Below are 21,595 nucleotides of genomic sequence, written 5' to 3'. Positions count from 1 at the left end.
ACAGCAGGACTGCCAATGCTCGTAGTTTTGGTTGGAAAAAAAGATAAGCAGATACGTATCTGCAACTCTTAAAAATAGCTACCTGGTCCTCAGAGTAGATTTTTCTCACTTGAGATCAGGCGTGGTTAAACAGCTGAGACCACAAGCAGATGCCTTCAAAGGCCATGAAAAGAACAGAGTTAGACAGGTGAATTTATTTCCATATGTTTAAGTTCCAGAGAGCAATCACTTTAGGAAAGATCAATGAGGACTGGTTGCTTCTATCATTTAAGCTCATTCAGCATGTGCAGCTGGCGCTCACTGCTACAGCCTGCAAGTCTGGTAAGAATGCCTGGCATTCTTCTCTCAATGCTTCAAGCTTCAAAAACACATCAGGGTCACCTTTTCTCCAGAATGGACTGAACAGCTGAGTTACAAAAGCCTTTAGAGTGAACCCCTTAACTTTGACATAACAATCCTCTGGCAAGAGCTGACTGGAGACAGAGGATAGAAAGTCATCCTTTGCACATCATCATTCTAAAAAAGCATAAGAGCATCTGACACAGCAAGTGACAACATGAAGTGACACAGCTGGCCTTCACAGCATACATGTGATGTCTGACTTACAGATACCACAGCCTGCTAGACAAGACTGGTATAACGAGACATTAAAAGACATGATATTGATAGAATTTATTGTGACAATATGACAACTCCCTTTTTCTGATTTGCTTCAGGATCTGTTTCAGAACACAGGGCTGTGACTGTCCCTTTGTAGATGGCACTGGTGAGCCAGCACTCCAAATACCGTGTTCAGTTTTGGGCCCCTCAATGCATGAGGTACACTGAGCTGCTCAAGCATGCAGAGAAGAGCGACAAAACTGATCAACAAACAGGAAAACAAGACTTAAAAGGAGCAGTTGTGGGAATTGGGGTGATGCAGTCTGGAGAAGGCTGAGGAGAAACCTCATCACTCCCAAGAACTACCAGCTGGGCATCAGTCTTATTTCCCAGGTGACAAGACACCAGGAAGTAGCCCCAAGTTGTGCCAGGGAAGGTTAAGATTGGATATGAGGAAGAGTTTTTCCACAGAAGGGGTGGCTAGTCATTGGGACAGGCTGCCCAGAGAGATAGGTACCCCCAGCTCAAGACGTGTTCAAGAGATTTGTGGCCTTTGTACTTAGGGATATGGCTTACTGATGGGACTTTCTGGTCTTATACTGATGGTTTGAGTTGATGATCCTAAGGGTCTCTGCCAAGCTAAATGATTCTTACAAATCTGTGAAAAGGATAGACAGGCACACATGCAGCAGCTGTGCAAGATTTATAAGAAGTGTCATAAGTGAAAGAACAAAAGAAAAATCAGGTGAAATCAAGAAAGATTAGAGGCTCTGTGTCTCTGGCCAAAGTTAGGCAACCACTTCTTACAGGCTCCCAAGATGACAGGCAAACAGCCATAATGGCAGATGAAGATGCCAACCAGCTCTCAAGGAAACCCCGAGTAGCTTGCATTACAGCCACATTTCAAGTAAGAAATAGTAAAGAACATCCAAGAGACCACTTATTAATACATACTATAGATAGTTCCTAACTTCTCTTAACTACAGATAATTCCTAGTGTTCTTAACAATCTACATAATATCTTAATGTATAATAATTTAGGAGTTTGTGTTTCTATTAAATACAGTTTCATGTACTACTCACTTATTTCCATTCATACAGCATCACTGACAAGATTATGCTGCTGACAAACCTTCACTCACAGTATTTAGTCTTTACAAACATATGGCAAGAACTTTGCACAGTAAGAACACCTTAAAATTACTGAAACAGAGAACAGTAAACTATTTTACTTCAACTTCTGAAGTTATTCTTGGTAACAACTCCCTGACAGATAATCTATTCTTGGATGATTGGCAACTCCTTGTCTCTCAGGCTGCAGAGAAGAGGATATGCTCTTGAAAAAAAGACAAGCCTGAATGCTGAAAAGAGCAAAAAACACCAGGTATCACATCACATTTAAATCATCTGGCACTGACAGAATAGAATCTACAATCAAATGAGATCTTTCTACTGTATGCATAGATTCTATTGCTCATCATCTGCAGTTCTTCTGTTAATATCATTTTCTTAATGATGCCTCACAGGACAATAGAGCTGACAGACCATCACAAGGAGGTGATATTTGCCTCTCAGACTATTTGATAAATGTAAGCATGTGCTTTGGGAGAAGTGAAAGCAGGAAATGTACTGCATATTTCCTCTGCATCTTCAATTCAATCTTTTAATTCAGAGTGTTTTATCTGTGCTGGTTTTTTTTGTTTTTTTTTTTTTTTTGTTTGTTTGTTTGTTTGTTTGTTTTTTGTGTGTGTGTGTGTGTGTGTTTTCCATCCCACATTTTCCTATTGCTTACTGAGCAAGCTACAAGTAGGCTTATTTCCTTTTCTTCAACAGGAGAACATTAGTTCTAATGGTAATTCATTTAATTAGCTAATCACAGTATGTAAATATAAGAAGGAATTTAGACTCAATCTTACTTTTCACCGCTTTTTTTCCCCCCTTCAGGAAGTTTTAAGTAGCTGTTTGTTGGGTTGGGTTTTTTTTGGTTTTTTTTCCCCCCCTTTTGCTTTCCAAGCAACATTAAAATGAAGTTTGGACTTCATTTTAGGAAGCGTATGAAAAATCATATGACCCCTTTACATACAGATGGTTCCACATTTTCCTTCATTTTCTTCCTGCATATTCTTACATTCATTTTCAAGTTTATACCAAAAAAAAAAAAGTTTTTAACAGGTATTATATTTGCATTAATCTGACCTAAAAAAACATCCTACAAACATAACTAGTCCTGCTTTTATTTATGAAAAGGATTATTCTTCCTAACTTTAAAACAGCATACACACCCTTTGTATTGACTGTTTTCGCCGTGACCTCTAACGTCTCCAATGGTTCTGTTCCAATGTTTTCCAACTTAATGATCAGCTGTTGAGTCTCTCCATTGTAAAGCTGGACAGATACACTAGTGGAGACTTCATCTCCTGAAGAAGGCTGAAGCGTATGAGCGGACCTACAAAGATATGACAGACATGCAAAGAGTATTACAATAAGCACATTAAAAGCATGTCCAACTGACTACATTCTCTTAGCCATTCTTCAAAGATTCAAAAACTATGGCTCTGAAATCTTGAAGATATTTGAATGTGGCTAAAATTAGAATGGAAAATGATGTCATTTTCTTTTTTTTTTTTATACCAAGACAAATGTTAGTGCTGTGCAAAACAACATAAAAATGTTTTCCCGACTGAAAGCCTGTTAAAAAAAAAAAAAACTTGAAAAAAAATTAAGTAAAGGAAAGAGAACAAAAAAAAAAAAAAAACAATTGCAGGTTATCAGAATGACCAAACTTGAAAGAAGTGACATCTGATCTACCAAGTATTTGAACACCAGGTCTGAGTACTAAAGAGAAAAGGAAATCAAGGGAAGCTATTGAACGCCATGGCTGATACCAGTGAGAGCCATCTGCAGGATCCTGAAGTCTGTACTGCTTTCTGATCAGCCCATTGACATTGAAAAAATTAGAATAAATTCAACCAGCAGAAGAAACCTCAAGTGAGATGAAACCTTTATACTTACAGAAGAGGATAAATTACTTTACATTGTTAAGCATTCCCAAACTCCACCAACATACTGTCAATGAAGGCAGATATATCTTCAATGACCAGACCAGCATGGGAAGGCAGAGCACGGTGGAAAAAGTGTATTAGCAACCACAAAAATAGCCTCATGCATCTCCAAGTGGAAAAAATTAAAGAGTAAAAACAACATCAGCATGTGTTCCTCATGGTGAAGGTTTCCAGACGCAGACAACTCACTGTAACAGCAGCTGCAGGCTGAAAGTGCCATTCTTAGGTCCCATAGAAGCAGTGGGTGGGTGAGAATAACAACAGGAAAACAGGTAGGAAGAACATATATAACAATTTTAAATGCATGATTCTGTACACAGTGTTTTTTTTTCTTCCTTCATCAATAATACATACTAACAATGATTCCTTTAGTAGTCTGCTAAGATGTGAACTGTTAAGGTCTTGGCTTTTTGCCCACGAACAAAATTTTGAGCATAAGAACACCATGGAAGTGTTTCAGTACATTAGGAAGTAGTCATGATGCCCGGCACACTGGCCTGAAGCTTCCAAAGTTTCTAGTTCTTGTGGAACTGACTGTCACTTACTGAAGTTCATCCACACAATAGATCTTGGATAATTTTATTTACGAATTTGTCTTCCTCCCCATCAGTTCTCTTTTTAAAACCTTTGCCATCATTAATGTTTCACTCAGCAGCGTAGTATCATATATCATATAAATTTATTCATAAATGCGTGTTTATATACCTATAATAAAAAAATAGCTATTAAGTCATTCTCAAGCACAGGAAGATTCATTAAAGCTCCTGCTAAGCTGAGCTTAATAAACTGATCTTTCAAGACAACTGTTCCAAAACAACTGTTAGGTACACATAGAAAGGCCTGGAATTATTGTTGCCAATATGATTATCAACTCAAAATCTCTCTAAGTTCAACCAACACTGGAATAGATAGAAAGAGAGCTCACATCTTTAACTGACCCTTCAAACAAACCTTGAAGTCATTCACAAAGTTCAGTATCAAGGTTATCTCAAACACTTCAAAAATAAATGAACTGGGGATAAACTCAGAAAAGTTACCTTCAACAAAGGCTGATGTGATCGGTCAGAAAAAGACTTCCTTTCAGGAATACAGCTCAGATGTTGGTAGGCTGGATCTCAAAGCAAATGTAAACATAAAACACACCAGCAATACAGGAGAAGAAAAATTACTCAGATCTTCTACAGCTGACTGTAAATTCTGTTATTTCTTTACAGTGTCTTTCTCCAGAGGATAAAGTAGAGCTTACAAGAGCTACATAACACAATTTATTGTCACAAAGTCTGAGAGAAGGACAAAGTGGTGGCAGAGAAAGACCTCTGGCATACTGCAAGATAACCAGGAGCACATCTGAATATCTAGGATGTCACAAGAGCTGAGACTGAACACAGAAACCAAAGCATCTGAAGAAGCTAAGAGGAATCTTAGCACCAGTGAAAAGGGAAATATACTCCAACATACAAAGAAAGTCTTATTAATGTTCCATATTCTCAGTAGAGCACATATCCAAAAAGAGTAGATATTACGCTCCTTTAAGAATACTTACAATTCCCCCTGTATTTCAAACCACGTTCTTTAATAAAAGAGCTCAGTGGCTACACAACATTCCTCCACAGGAAGCAGCCTAGGTCCAGAAGATGCTCTCCCTTCAGTGGCTGGCCCTTACATGAGCCCAGGGCCACCCCTTCTGGTTGCGTAAGGGACACAGGTGCAGACAATCTGCCTGTGCTCCCTAGGCCAGCCACATCCCTTCACCATGTGCTCAATTATCCTTTCAAGCCATGAGCTACCAGTTCCCTACAACAGCTAAACCATATAGACTGCATACCTAGCAAATATTATATAACCAGTTCACCAGCATGCAATGCAACTACACTGTGTTACTACTTTGCTGTCTTCAGAGTATTACTTTCATGTCTTTGCAATAAAATGTTACCAATGCAACTCATTCCACATAAGTAAAATTATTTATGGAAAAATCAGAGCCAAATTGAATACTTGGAGTTATTAAGTAAACTACACTGAAGAACAGAACAAGAATAGAAATCAATAAGCAACAAAATATTGTTTGCTGATCTATAACTTAAAGAGATCTTAAAATTAAAAAAAAATCCTTCACAATTTGCAAAATGGTAGATGGAGGGCAAGACTTGTACGTTGATCAACATGCTACTTAGTACGTGAGCGCTCTCATCAAAAACTGAATCAAATCCATGTCCTACTAGTTCTCTCTAAAGTTGTGGAGTTAGTCACATTCTTCACCTGAAAATAAAGCTTAAGAAAAAAAAAAAAAAAAAAAAAAAAAAAAAAAACAACCACTTTTAGCTTACAGACAATTGTGATGTGATTGACATGCCTGGTGAGTATATGAAGAGATTGTCTTAGCTAATTCTTCTTGTAACTCTTACACACTGTTTCTGCAGTATACTGTCTAACTTGGAGCTTCCCTATTGCATAATCACCAAATATATGGATGTTATAATTAAGAAACATACAAGAAAGTTAGGCTAAACAGGTTATCACACTAAAGAAGAATAGATAGAAAGCTTACCCTTATCCTGGGCTCTCTGAGAAGACTCCAAGAGGAGTGATCTCCAAAAGAGATCCTTCCCCCCAGTAGCCAGCTCTTAAATGGGGTCTAGGAGAGGGGGAGCCAGGCTCCACCTGTTCCAATAGCACAGGAGAATTGCCTTCACCTGTACTCCCAGGGCTGACTCATTGCTCACCTCAGGTGGTCAATCAGAGGTTCAGGCCATGATTCAGCAGTTCCCATACACCCATCAAACAGAAACATAGATATGCTGAAGAAAATCCAGAACAGGAGCATCAGGACAAACAGGATGACAGAGCACATCACATACAAAGACAGATTCAAAGAGCTGTTTGTTTCACTCTGAAAAACAGGAGGCTAGAGGCAGACTTTTCCAAGTGTGGTCAGAGACAATGAGACAATGTCCTGAGCAAACACATCTAACATCAAAGGCACATCGCTAGTCAGAGCTCATCCCGCTTTGAGCAACGTCCTACACCAGATGATATCTAGAAGACCCCCTTCTAACCCACAGTATTTCATGGGTTATTCCTTTACTACAGATTTTATGAACATTTATGAATGTTAACACTTCAATATTACCAAATAAAATCCTCATTTTATTCAGCTTCTCACCTTGGAAGGGAGGTACTGATCTGTAGCCTTGGCAAAGCTGGAATGACTTCAACAGTACAGCCATTGGTCTTGACTCCTGGTAGGTTGTCCAGAAGGCAATCACTGAATACTCCAAACACTGAGGTATGGTAACCTGATTTGTTGTTTAAAAAAAAAAAAAAAAAAAAAGTTGCACATTGCTTTTGTTTTCTAAAAGATCTAATACACTCATGTTACCTGCCAGAACTTGTCAGCATTTCTGCTACCTAGAACACTACCTTCTCTACAAGAGAATCTTCTCAGGACATAAAATATTTAAAACAAAAAAAGTTTCCGAGTGGCCAAGATAATATTTTTAAATAAATAATATATAAAAAACACACATTTCTGTCTCTGTATCTATAACTAATAATATATATATATAGTCCATAATTTTTACCATGCATTATGGCAAATTCTGTAAACCGTTACAAGTTCAACATAATAAATTATGTCATACAGACCAACATTTCACAATACCTTATCACATTATCCACCAGTGCACATAACTTGTTACCCTTCAATTAATGTTGAGACTCCCCTAACTTTTCCAAAAAAACCTGACAGCAGTCTCTAGAGTGTCTTGAAGATAATGCATCCCCGAGGCAAATGATTCTTTTTAGAAAATTGAATATGGATATATGCGTACACTTGCCATGAGATATCACAGCTTATACTCTAAAAGCTCGGTTTAGCAGTCAAATATCTCAACACCAATTCCTTGCCAAGCAATATCAACCTGTATCTGAAGGAAAATATAATCCATTGACATACAAGTAACAACCAAATACAGAAATCAACTCCTCTGCTTGCAATACATTTTTAGTATACGAAACTAAAAGCGTACAACTACAGAACAAATGTTCCTGAATGCTTTGATGCTATTCTGTATTTACTGAAATAGTTTCTGAAGGAAAAAAAAAAAACACCTAAAAAGAAAGCAAAATCATTTTTTTAGCAGGCAGAAAAGCATTTAGGAAAAACACAATGAGAACAAATCTTCTTCGAGTTCAAATCCATCTTCTTTTGGTGTTGAATTGTATTAAAACAGTTCTTTTTCTGTTATAAATTATGAGAGTATGTACCTAAAATTTCATGTTGTTAATATGGCTCAGTACTACTACATGCTGCATCTACCATGTTCACATACACTGCATTTTCAAGGAGTCTCATCTGCCAGGTTCCTAAAAAAAGTTCTTTAATTCTCTTCACTTACTAGGAAGACGATTCCACTTAGCCTTATGAACGCAGTGACATCTTGACTTCATTACTCTACACACACCAGCTAAATTGTTTCTACACAAGCAACTGGCAAAAATTTCTGTAACGTTACATGAAAATGGTTAATTAAGAAAAAGGAGCTGAAGGATCTTCTGCCTTCTCATGAAAAAGTTTAAGCCATTTTTCTCGGAATCTTTCCAAATTAAAACATTGCTAAGATGGAGCTCATTATCCTTTTCCTTTCATACTGAAGATATTGTAAATATATGTTGTTACCATTACAAACAAATGATTTTTCAGCATCATACTATGGTTTTAATGAAGTCTAGCATATCAAATAGTGATATTTGTGGTTCTGCTTGATTTTTTGTTTTGTTTCACATATTGAGGAGAATTTGGAGTGGCAAATGTGTAAAGCACATCAATTTGAATTGTGCTATAACATCACTCACAGGCACACAAAATACAGGACAGAATGATGAAAAAGATCCCTTACCATTGATAGTGATCTGTCCAGTGGTTTGAGGAACACCAACAAGAGTTACTGGATACAAACCAGATTCTGCAGGTAGAGAAAGGGCTGCAGGAAGAGATTCGAATTCTACTCCTGTTGTCAAGAGACCCTGAAAAAAAGTTGTACAATACGGATAAATCCATTTATGATATACACTGAAGATTTAATCCCTTGCAATATATCATCCAAACTTTTATGGTTTATTCGAATTTGCACATAGCAGTTGCTTTGGTTTAAAGTTCCAGTGACTTAAGCAGCCTTCTAGAATTACTGCAAGATTTGTATTCAGTAGAGAAGTGTGTGCTTCAGGATGTGTCTGAGCTGAGAATGATATATGAAATACAAATAATTTATACCCAAAACACAGCAAAAAAACCGCAAGTGATATAATCTGCAAGGCGTTTTTTTATAACCACATTTAATTGGACTTGTGACACAACATATATTTGCTTAAATTTTGGACAATGAAAATCAAACATCAATAGCAGTTCCTCCTTAGCTTTAATTAAAGTTCCAGGCCAGAAAAGATTTATTTATGGGGAAGGAACAAACTGAATGTTTACAGATAATAAAGTACGCCTAGTTTTTCTAACTAAGCTAAAAGTCATGGGCTTCTCTTCTCCAGGATGAACAAGTTTAGTTCCCTCAGCCTATCTTCATAGGAGAGGTGCTCCAGCCCTCTGATCATCCTTGATGCCCTCCTCTGGACCCTCTCCAACAGCTCCACATCTTTCCTGTATTGGGAGCCCCACACCTGGACACTGTACTCCAGATGGGGCCTCACCAGAACAGAGCAGAGAGGACAGTCACCTCCCTGTCCCTGCTGGCCACCTCTCTTCTGATGGAGCCCAGGATACGATTGGCATTTATTCTCTTACTGTATGACAGAGAAATCTCTTAGCACCCTGACATAAAAACAGTACACAAAATAAGAAATGCAACCATAAATACATTTATTTCATGGTCTACAGAACATGGCATTATTTCCTCAGTAAATTAATCACTTTTTTTAAGTTCAGTTAATGAATTTAAGATGCTTGAACACAGTGCATGCTGTTAAAAGTAAGAAATGTAAAATACAAGAGTCTAAGTTACTAGCTGCTTATATACAGAGAGAGAGAGGGAGAATATTGATATCCAATATTAGTCTCTCTACCAATTAATGCAGTAAGCACAATTAGATTAAAACCTAAGTGTGTCGAGATGCTTCACAGGAATTCAAGAGTATAATAAAGATACCATTTTTGTAATGACATATGAAAAAAAAACTTATGGTTTGAGGCAGAAAAAAATACACAGAGACTTGAGGATTGAACAAAGAGTTTAAGCAGCAGCAATGCTAGCCACACTGGTATTGCTTACCTTCAAAAACACCTATGATTACTTCAATTCTAATTCAGTAGGATTCTGAATGGTGCACCTCTAAAGCTCTCATCTGCTGTAAAAGGCACACTAGCAACTTTCTGTTTCTAATTCTCAACTGGAAAATACCTTAATCACTATTCATAGAGTACATACCTAAGGAAACAAAAATGCCTCAACCAAAACATGAACGTGCTTACGGACAAGAAGGATGAGTTACTACACTCCAGCAATTACTAGTAATAAAATGTTTTAACAACAGAGGAGCAAAAGAAGATCTCATATAGGTACATTGCTGTCTACTTCCTGAAACTGCATCAAAACGACACCCCTGGATCATGATGATCACAAACACAGCATGCTGACCTCAAGATAATTGATGAAGCAAAGTAAGTCCTCACCAGAGTGTATTTTGCTTGCAGTGTGTTACAAATGCATCCTCAGTCTATTCTTTAGCAACAACAACCAAAAAAGAAAACCTCCAAAAAAATGTTTTAAGAGAATGCAATGGAAATGTCAAGTATCTTCTGTAAGGACAGATTATTCCTGGTCTAAAAAATTAAACAGCCCCAAGTGCTTTACCGCATGAAGTGGAATGCAGCATTTATTTCCCTCATTATGAGAGTTTTACCATCCAGTAAAACTTACAATATTTATGTAAGGTATCAAGGAAGCATAAAAGGTCATCAAAATGAAAAACAAGCAAGCAAACAAAACAATGTAAACCTCAACAAAGCCTTGGTTTAACAGACATAAAGTGAAATCAATTACTCTTCAAACTTGAACCACACAAGTAAGTTTGAAAAGACAGTGATGTAATCTAGAGTGTCTGAAAGACACTTCCAATATTGCTATCACCCAGAAAGCAGAATACAGCAATTCTTTGCCAAACATTGCCCTCTGGTGCCTAAAACTGCTTAGATAAATGAAATGAAAAACTGAACTGCTGCTATTCCCTTTAACTAAACATATCTGATGCAGAAAAAGGGAAAAGGGGAGAGAGGAAAAAAATGGAAAAAGGAGGGAAAGAAAATAAAAGAAAAAGTGTATTTCTTTCCCCTAGAATACTACACCACATTTCAGCAATAATATTTAATAAATGCTTTCTGACCAAGTAGAAAAATACTATCATCTGTATGCAAGTTTCCCTCCACGTAATGTATAAATCAGGAGAAAAAAGATTTTTATTTCCTTATATTCGTATAACAACCTAAATTGCCTGAGAGTGGGTATATTCAAGCTATTGCTACAGCCCACCTTTCAATAACTTCAAATCTCCATTTAGTTGCACAGAAACAAAACAACTTGCCTATAAATGGTAGTTTTTGGGGATGCAGTTAAAATAACGTGGGCATTTAGCTGCCTTTTTAAGCTTTACGTTCTTTTTTACTCACACTTTTCTTCCCAAGTAGCACTGCCCAAGTTAGTTTCCTCATTAAGTATACTTTACACAATGTTGTCAAATAGGTTTTTAAAAGAGCGTTTCTCCCACTATTTCTAGCACTATTATTTTAAGCAGACCTAGAATATATCAAACATGACCATTTTCACCTTCTTCCTTCCACATTTTTTGTGTATTTTCTTGCCCAATATAGCTTCAGCGACACGCACCCTGTCAGTAAGTAAATATTCTCCTAGAGGGCAGAAACAGAAGATGTGAACTCCATAAATTTGAATGAGCATAAGCGAAATTATGGGAGTGCTTATACATAAAGATTTTTCAATATTTTAGGTGTCATTTTTAAACACAGAAAGGGCTCATGGCTTATAACATAGTTTTGCAGTTTACAAAAAAAAAAAAAAAAAAAAAAAAAAAAAAAAAAACACTTCTATTTTTACATCATCATTAATCAAAACACTACACTTCAATTGTCTTGAAACAAACATGGCTCCAAGCACAATGAGAATCATAGAAGAAAAATTTTCTTTTTGAGTTATGAGATTTTAAAACTACAAACTCCAGAAACGTTGTGTGTTGTGGCAGTATTTTTCAGTTCCCCAATATTAATCTATTGAATACCACTTATAGTGCTCTGTAGCAACCATCACGGTGATTCTAAGAAAGCCACATTTTCTACAGTAAGTGCAGAAAATAAATAATTTAGTTCAATAAATAACATTCCCTCAAAATTTCTCATAGAGATTTTCAAGACAGCATATTTGCCTTTAATACGAAGCTTGAGAAACAGAGAAAAAAAGTAGTTAAAATCTTGCAGACTTAACAGACTTTGTGCTGTATCTTCATATGCACTCTATTTTAATAGCAGATGTCACCAGATTTAGCCAGGATTTAAAGCCTCGACATTATTTCCAAGACATGAAATAAATCTGTCAGAGATTTCACAGGATTTTTTTATTTTCTGACGGTTTCAAATCCAAAGGTCATTTTTTTGCAGATAGAAAAAAGGTTCCATAGCTGTAAGACAGAGGCCAACATTCATTCACGTGTCTGAACAATTCTAAACAGGTATCAACATTCCTGGAAAAATGTAAAGCTGTATGTATACTTATTTACAGCTGAACATCACATCTGCTCTTGACTTGGATCCCACCACCAGCAAAAAAATATTCAATCTAATGCACTGCAGATTAAGCAAGTTAGGATCATATTTACCTCTATGTTTATTCACGCTATCTGCTAAAGTTTATGAAAGCGCCGCCTCTGACCACCCCTATTTTACCTCACTGACCAAAACATGCAGTTTTTGGACCTAATTGCCACTGTATTCCATGATTAAATACTCTTATTTGCCATTTTATAAGCTTTATGTCACTGTCATCGGATGAGTCTTCCCACTATATGGATGAAAGAAAATCAGGATACAGAAAAGAGGTAAGTTACAAAGAAATGAGACACATATGAAGAACAAGTATCTAAAGAGATTTCCAACTCAGGAATACGTGGGACTATGGGACAAAAGATGAGGAAACTAAAAGGAAAAAAAAAAAAAAAAAAACCACAACAAAAAGTCAGCATTTTGACTTCACAGGGCTTCTTCACCTGAATAATATTGATCAGTCATGCCTGTACACTCTTATAATAAACTAAACATACTTAGCAGTAATCCTGGGTGGCATCACAAGAAGCACAACCAGCAGGTTGAGGGAGGTGATTCTGCCCCTCTGCTCTGCTCTCGTGAGACTCCATCTGGAGTACTGCATCCCGTTTTGGGGCCCCCAGAGGAGGGCCATGAAGATGATCAGAGGGCTGGAGCACCTCCCCTACAAGGACAGGCTGAGAGAGCTGGGGCTCTTCAGCTTGGAGAAGAGAAAGCTCTGGGGGGGAACTTTTAGTGGCCTTCCAGCACCTGAAGGGGGCCTACAGGAGGGACTTTTTATAAGGGCATCTAGCAACATGACAAGGGAAAATGGCTTTAAACGCTAAGACGGTAGATGTACTCAAGATAGTAGGAAGAAATTCTTTACTGTGAGGGTGGTGATACACTGGAACACATTGCCCAGAAAGGTTGTGGATCCTCCCTCCCTGGAAGCATTGAAGGCCAGGCTGGATGGGGCTGTGAGCAACCTGGTCTAGTGGGAGGTGCTCCTGCCCATAGCAGGGGGTTGGAACCAGATGATCTTAAAGGTCACTTCTGTGATTCTATGAATACTATTTCAAATAATAAAAAGAAAAAAACAACAGAGAAGCCTTTCAGTGGGAAACCATTCTCCTAAATAACTTGTGCTTTATCTCAGTGCTTTATGTCAGTGCTATGTTGACTACCTTCCAAATGTTCAGCCATAACAAGCAGGATGATATGTAAAGACAAGAGCACTTATAAAAGTTTGGACCAACGCTTCTAGTGTTTAACATGCAAAAAGTAAGCTCAAACAACAACAAAAGAAACAAAGTTAATAGGAAGGGAAAATAAGGAAAAAAAATAGAATGACTATAGATTTTAAGACAGTTGCACATGAGCCATGACAAAGGGAAACAAGGGACATCATGCAATGGAGAATTCAAAGGACTGTCAGTCATTGGAAACAAGGTTGAATGAGTAGTCATACTGCACAGGCAAGGTGCTGAGTCAGGAAGAAGGAAAAGGTTGTGGGCCAGACAATCTAAAACTGCCATTAAATGAAAGGGATATGCTCGCTGTACAAATGATTCTGAGGCTAAATAATGTTGAAGAACATAAAAATTACAAGAAATCAGACAACAGGAAGGCACAGGGACTGCACACATGAGTACACTTCAATAATAAAATAAAATTTTTTAAAATATTAAATGTTCTGAATTATTAAAAGAAAACCACAAGGATTTTGTTCTTGTGATAAGTAATACCTATTTCCACACACTAGTAAACCCACAAACAACATCAAAGAATCAAAACAAGTCAGGCTGGATGGAAACGTCAGAGGTCCTCTTGCCCAATCCATGGCTCCAAACAGGAATGGCTTTCGCATCAGTACAGGTTTTTTCACTGTCCTATCCACTCAGACTTTGAAGATTTCAGAAGATGGTGGTCCCTTATTCCCTCTCAGAAACCTCTTCCTACTGTATGGCCATTGAGACATTGGCAAAATAGAATTTTTCTATTAGGAAAGTTTCCCATTACTGCAACGTGGGAAATTTTTGCTGTGCACCTCTGGGAAGAGTCCCGCTCCGTTTTCATTGCAGCTTCCCAACTGGGAATGACAGCAGGAGGAATTACCCACTAGTCCTCTCTTCTTCTGACTGAACAGATGCAGTTCTCCTTACCTGTCCTATGCTGCTGCACTGACACCAGTCCATATGTATTGCTGCTAAGCAGGGTGCTCAACATTTGGTGCTGAAGACATTGTCTCTCAAACACTCAGTTGAGAGGAGTAATTGCTGTCCCCATTTGCTGCCTACATTCCTGATTCCACACAAATGAAGCAAAATCAACTCATTTCTACCAATTAGACAACATTAGTGCACAGCAGATTTTCTCAAAGCACTCTATTTTTAGAACACTGACTAAAGAACTATGTTAATCACTTCAATTATTTGTATCTAGTCTGCCTTTCTACATCCTCCGGCGCTTACCAATGAAACTGAAATGCAGTATTAATTCAGAAGATAACTATCTAGCTTGTAGTATTCATGCTATTACAATTAATTTTCACAGTGAATGGATGGAGTGCACACTCGTATAAATAACTGTATTCCAAACTCCGCAGCATATGCAGCCACTTACAAGAAATTTCCTCATTAAGAATTCATCCAAAAACATTTTGAATATATAATTTCATCATTACTTACACAAGACAGATTAAACAATAAATCAAAGCGTTCTTAAGTTTTACGTGGAGTCCTTTCTGATGCACACATTTCCCATTACTTTTTCTATTCATTCCTAACATTTCGGTATACCTCTGTAAGCATAAGACAAAATGCTGCTGAAGGAACTGAGTATGTTAGCTTCCTAGAAAGAATTTCACAGTACTCTAACAACAACCTTTCCTCTTGTTACCTAGTCCAATCTACCCCCTTCCAGTTTAAAACTGTTTTCTTGAGTGTGTTCATTTCCTGTGGAAAAAATATCATATGTGGCATATTACCTGTAATTTAGGTCTAATTGTTTGATTAGCCACTGCAGTACAACTATCAATTTAAAAAAAAAATCCTGAGCATATAAATACACCCTAATTTACTGGCGTCGTTTTATTTACTTTGTGGGTTGTGTGAGTTGGGACTCCTTTTGTAAAGCAATATTAAATATTGGGGAAAAGGTGAAAGTATTCAACTAAGAATAACACTGGATTAGGAGTGACAGGAGACTAAGGTGGTTTTGCAATTAAAGGATATTTAACCTTTTAAGAGATATAATAACCTTAAAAAGTCCTGCTAATTGCAATGAGGAAAAAAAAATCCACTGTGTTTCAGTAGAGAGCTTGGGCTTGAACCTTCTAACCTGAGACGCTTGTCTGGTCTTTTAGCCTTTTTCTCCCCAATTCCATCTCATCAATTTAGCATTCAGTGGTTGCAAATAACATATATGCTTGGGAATAGCATATCCATATGCTGAAGCATCTATTATAAATCAAAGCTTCTCAAAACGAGTTATTTTCATTCCTCATTTTTTGAAAAAATGTGGTCAACATGGGAATTTGTAAAGCTAGGATAAAAATAAGTAGCAGGAGGAAGAATACAGTAATTATTAGGCTTCAGGATATGATTATTACTTGAAAACCAGCATAAATAAATTATTTAGCATGAGTTTGAATCGATGCAGAAAGATACAGAATTGATTCATAGGTCAGCAGCAGTAAAGCATTTTAACTCTCCGAATAGCAGACATTTCAATTCAGTACCTCATCACCACTGCAAAAATGTGAGAGAACTTACACTGCTGCACTGTTACACCGACGCTGTACTGACTTAGATTTTAAACTATTTGATTTGTATAAAATGGTATTAAAATTCTAACCTAGTGAAGAAGTTAGAAAATTTTTTTGAAGATACATACCATGTTTTCTACTCGGAGCTCAAAAGGCATAGGGTTGTACACCATCAACTGAACTTCACACACATCTCCCTGGACCCACTGGAAGTCTACACAAAACAAGTACAGAATTAATGCAGGAATTGCCTAATGGTAGTGTTATAAAAATGAGCAGCAGCTGAGCTGTCAGAGTATTACATTAGCTTTATTTTTGAAATTAACACTTCTCTATGATCTGCACAGCCCAAGTCCTGTTCAAGTACCAATGGACAGAAGCTTCAAATCAGAGGCAAAGCAATGTGTTAAAGGACTGGAAGCGCTCATTAATAGGTTTCTTATATTAATGCTAGTAGTGCTCCAGAGCCCAACATCACATTGTGCCAACATTACTTTGGCAAAATTAACTCAGGCACCATTTCAAAAGAGTACTTAAACACTTCCTTAATGGTAACCATTTGAAAGCTTCAGGACTTCCATACTGGGTGGTGGGCCCAAAGTACGCATTACCTCGTATCAAGGCTCAGTCAAAAAGCAGCCAGATAGGGAATAAACACCAAAGGAAAAAAGGATATGAAAAATCATGGGGAAAAAAAAAATCTTCATCTACACACATATGACAATATGGAGTGAAATAAAGATTGTTCTAAATTAAGAAGAAAGCATCTGCTCACCAGCAAGATGCCACCTCCATTCTCCTCCTACTGATTTCCCACAGAACACAATAAGAAGTTTGGGAAATGCTGTGGGAGGGGAAGATGACATGAAAAAAATATTGATGCTGATTATTGATTAATGGTTACAAAAGGTAGACTTAAGCAATAACAGAAGATAGTAATTTCTGGATATATTTAGGAAAGACCCATGACCTCTGAATAGAAACTGCAAGGGCAGCTTATTTCTTGACCTACCCTGCCACAAGTGACAGAGTTCACGCTCTAAGGACAATGCACCACACTAAGTATAAGATTTTTGGTTGCATTTAAGGAGGTAAGGAATTTAAGAAAGGGAGGCCTGTGGCACATAAACCGTTTCTGGTGGGCTGCTCCATGCACAAAGGTTATTTGGCACCACAGCTCCATAATCTTTTCAGCCACGTTGTGCTCCTTTCTGCCTCCTGCATTTCTCCCCATAACCACGTGCACTCTACATTCAGATTTTATACTGAATGTGACGTTTGCCATCCAAGGTGAGGTCCAACAGTCCAAATAAACAAAAGGTGGTTTTAAAATAGTCATTAAATAGATTAAATAAATCATGACCATAATCTAATCTATAACAAACGCAGATTAACTTTTAACTAGTTTACACAATGATTTTAACACATTATTACTGCTCTTTTCTCTGGGATATTAGAAAATGTTTTGTAAAAAAAAAACAAAAACAAAAAAAAAAACAAAAAAAAAAGATTATTAATGCTGTAACTCACAATTAAAACCATCTGCACTCTAACAGCATATTCACAATCACTATCTGATTACATTTTGCAAGCAGTGTTAGAGAGCTCAAGGGAGATGTGCTTAATGCAAATCTTTAAGTCCAATTAACACTACTAGAAATTAACAGCATACATTCTGAGATATTAACAGCTTATATTACTTTGGAACCAGGGAAGTAAAACAGTAGATTAAAACTACACGTTCAAATGCACATTTGCGTGGGATGTTTTGTAGTTGTTTGTGCTGTTTTGTTTTTAATTAATTCATTAGTGTCCAAAGTCTTCGGCACTTTGCAGTCCCCAAAAGAACTGGTAGCTTCTCTTGAGAGCTGTCACACAGTTTCAAAGCTATTTAAGCACTGAGCCCCCATTATGGTTACCAGTGAACTGAAGTGGGCATTTTAGCCCTTGCAAATTACAGTGATTTCCAGATTAGAAGAACTACCAGAGGATCATAATTCCTTTTTTGAAAAATGCATGCAATGCAACCACATAAAGGAATTCCGAAAATGTAAATCACTGGGGAAAAAAAACAACACATTGAAAGTAATTACTTGCTGCTAAGTTTTACTCAAAACAAACAAAATTATTAGAACTCTTATGCTTTAATCTATTTTCTCCCAAAGAGAACAAGATCCTAAGCTCATTTCTTATATTTTTGCAGCTTCGACCAATTTCTCACTGTCAAATACTCCCTAAGCTACCTCCCCAACAAAACTACTGACATTTATTTTCAGGAAAACAAATAATACATGTTGTGTCAACTTATTCACTCAGAAACCATAGCCAGCAGCACCAAGAGTCCTCACTAGCTACCTACAGTTTGCTACCAAAAGATCTACATAAAACAGAGCAGGACAGTGCTATAGAATTGCTGCCCTGGAGGAAAAGCTTTTGAAAGGAAAGGTAAAATCCAGTTACATGGTGCAAGGTTAAAATCCAGTTACATGGTGCAAGATTAAGATCTATACTTACATCATCTGCATGTAGATATGAGAGATTACTTGCAAGACTTTCTAATAGAGCTGTATTACGCTACCAGCAGCACTGCTTACACTATCAGGACTTTATAACAAAAATCCCTTTATGTCATAAACCATGAGGTTTATTCCTCATGACTTGCACACATTAAATCAATTTAAACAGAATAAAATAATCCAATTTATTGTTTTCAATTAGAAAAGCTTATCAAGTTGAAAGCTTAAAAGCTGAAAATGTAAGACTTTTCTGAAGAGCTTTGTTTCCCCTTTGGTTTCCATAATAAAAACACAGACCATTTATTATTGTTATTTCTAATTAAAGTAAATCAAATACACGTTAAAAAAAAAATAACCATGTTATCTTCAAAGATTCTTCCTTGTTATAATGGAGCTATGGTTTTGTTTTGTGCATTCTTTTCTTTGCAAAATTTTTCAACCAAACATTAGAGGTTTTAAAAGTAAATGTGCTGGCTATGTGCTTCAAAAGATAAAAGCCTTAAAGAGCATCACAAGTAGCTCAGACATCTTCTTATACTAAACAAACTAAATAGCTAAAAGGAGAAACTGTGTAATTTAAAACTCCTGTGGTACCAACTTGCACTGCCACCAAAAAATGGAGGTTCCCCTTTGAATCCCCTCAAGGAACAAGAATACTGCATAAAACAGTCGCACATTAAGACTGGCAGTAAGATTTTATTTCAATGAAAAAAATATAACAAACATCATCAAATTAAGAGACACAAAGAAATGTTATAAGATGTAAAGAAATATTTTCCAAAGAAATATTCTAGGAGATACCATCAGCTCTACATCTTTTTAATTCCTTAACCTTTATTAGCCATCTTTTGAAATCAAATTACTACTGCAGCAAGGTCACACTTTGCTACCACGTCCATTCAAACTTGAGATGATACAAAGTTTGGGTACTGAGGAGCACCTGCTCCTCTGAAAATGAATCTGATCAGCTATGTGACTTTCTTCCCACTTCTCACCTGACTGAACTGTCCCACAGGTTCAAAAGTCATTGGGGAGAACAAACTTTTACTCTTTGGAATCTCAGGCTAAAAAACTGATTAATTCAAAAGAAATTCAGGCTTGCTATCCCTGATGAGGACAGAATTTCCAATTTAACAAAATAATGTGAAATACTGGAAAATATTCTTACCTATTTTCTTAGTTCGCTCTTCCCCACGACTATGAGCAATAATTGGAGAATATATGAAGGGGCTTTTGGTTGACACATTCTGACCAAGTAGACTTTTTATTTTGTGAGGTCGGAGGCTGGTGGGAAGGTTCAAGAGCTTCACAGATCTGTTAAGTAAAAATAACTTTTATAGAAGGTCATGTTAAAAACAAATAGCAAAGGAAAAACATCTTCTAGAGAAAGCATCAAATGCAAAACTAGCAAGGGATTTAAAATCCAGCTGTTAGTTTCCAAGATAAGTGAGAACTGAATTGTAACAACACTGAAATTCCAGAAATCAAGCAAAAATTTAACAAAGGTAAGTCAAAGCCAGGCAAAATTTCACTGGACAATGTAATGCAAGTAAAGAACTTCTTCAAAGTGAACAAAACAGTTTAAGTACATAAAACTGCATCTGGAAGGAAGGAAATGTCACAGGAATTGGAGAGGTCTCGTTTAAAGATCATAGAGCGATTACTAACAGACAGGAAAGGACTGATTCATTAAACCATCTTGCTGACCAAAATTCCTGTGATACAAAGCAGGGAAACCATTGGTCTTCCACTGCTGATGGAGAAAAAAACTTTCATTTTTTGCTAATTGCCACATGCATCCCACCACAGTGATGTGGACAACCATGAATTAAAATGTTCAAAAGCCTTGCCAGTACTAAACTTTAAAAAATACATTTCTATAAGATCAATTATTTGTGCACCTAGATATGATGATGATGACCCAACCAAAACCCTCAAAGACTTCAAAAGGCAGCTGAGGAGCCAAGTGCTAGAATACCAGAAAACCCAACCTGTTCAAAGATGAACTAACGACTTCTCCTCTTCCCCTGTTACTGGTTTATAAATCTTATTTCACTGAAATTCTTTAGGAATTCTACAAAGAGGCTGTGGATGTTACAGTACATGATTAAATTCTCATGTTTTTATATAGTTCATCAAATATCATGACTGGAGAAGTAAGAAACCTGCCTTCTTTAACTTAAAATCAAGCATCTTCACCTCAAAAAGAAGGTGTTCCCTTAAGCGATAGAACAGTTTTGCAACGTTTATATGAAAGAAATTGAGTCACTCACTCACCACAGTTACAGAATTATACTAAATTTCAAAATAAGAAACTATCACAGAGAACATGAAAATCAAGTCCTCCACATTTAGAAGCTCAGCACAATGAAGAACAGTTTTATCAACCAAAGAAACCAATATTCCCACTAATAAAAAGTGCATACATACATGAAAGCCATTTGTTTTAAGAATCACCCAAAGCATTCAAGATAATGTGCTATTACTGAAAAATAATGATGCTGTAACAGGAATATTATAAAGACAAGTTACCTCTGTGATACAGAACATTTGATAAGAAGTTCAAGAGAATATGAAAAGTGTTTTGGAATAAGACATATCTCACATCCATTCATTATCTGTTGATAAATGTGACAGCATCAGTCAAATGCAAAAAGAGAGTCTATGACAGACTCCAGAATACTCTGAACGAAGTACAGTACCTCTTCTGATTGGATCTGAGTACAAATTAGAATGCAAATTTAAGCAACACATGTGAGTGATACGTATTTGAGGAAATTAACACTTGTCACGGAGTTGACTAGATCAATCTATGTCCGTGACAGGGGCGGCA

At 36.8% G+C, this 21,595-nt stretch overlaps 1 protein-coding gene across 5 annotated transcripts in view; it reads right to left on the bottom strand.

The window, feature by feature from the left end:
* Window positions 1–21,595, bottom strand: part of TRAPPC9 (trafficking protein particle complex subunit 9) — a 475,345-nt gene that overhangs the window by 402,197 nt on the left and 51,553 nt on the right. For all 5 annotated transcript variants that reach the window (XM_042809120.1, XM_042809123.1, XM_042809124.1 and 2 more), the window contains 5 exons: window positions 19,931–20,076; window positions 16,375–16,460; window positions 8,561–8,687; window positions 6,826–6,958; window positions 2,883–3,046 (listed from right to left, as the gene is read on the bottom strand). In XM_042809120.1, the coding sequence (XP_042665054.1) occupies window positions 2,883–3,046; window positions 6,826–6,958; window positions 8,561–8,687; window positions 16,375–16,460; window positions 19,931–20,076 (656 nt within the window). The remainder of the gene's footprint in view (window positions 1–2,882; window positions 3,047–6,825; window positions 6,959–8,560; window positions 8,688–16,374; window positions 16,461–19,930; window positions 20,077–21,595) is intronic.

This window comes from Centrocercus urophasianus, unplaced genomic scaffold (genome assembly GCF_019232065.1).
Source record: "Centrocercus urophasianus isolate 14NV4802_14NV808 unplaced genomic scaffold, USGS_Curo_1.0 seq_11, whole genome shotgun sequence".
Lineage (NCBI taxonomy): Eukaryota > Metazoa > Chordata > Aves > Galliformes > Phasianidae > Centrocercus > Centrocercus urophasianus.
This window is presented reverse-complemented; position numbering and strand designations above follow the sequence as displayed.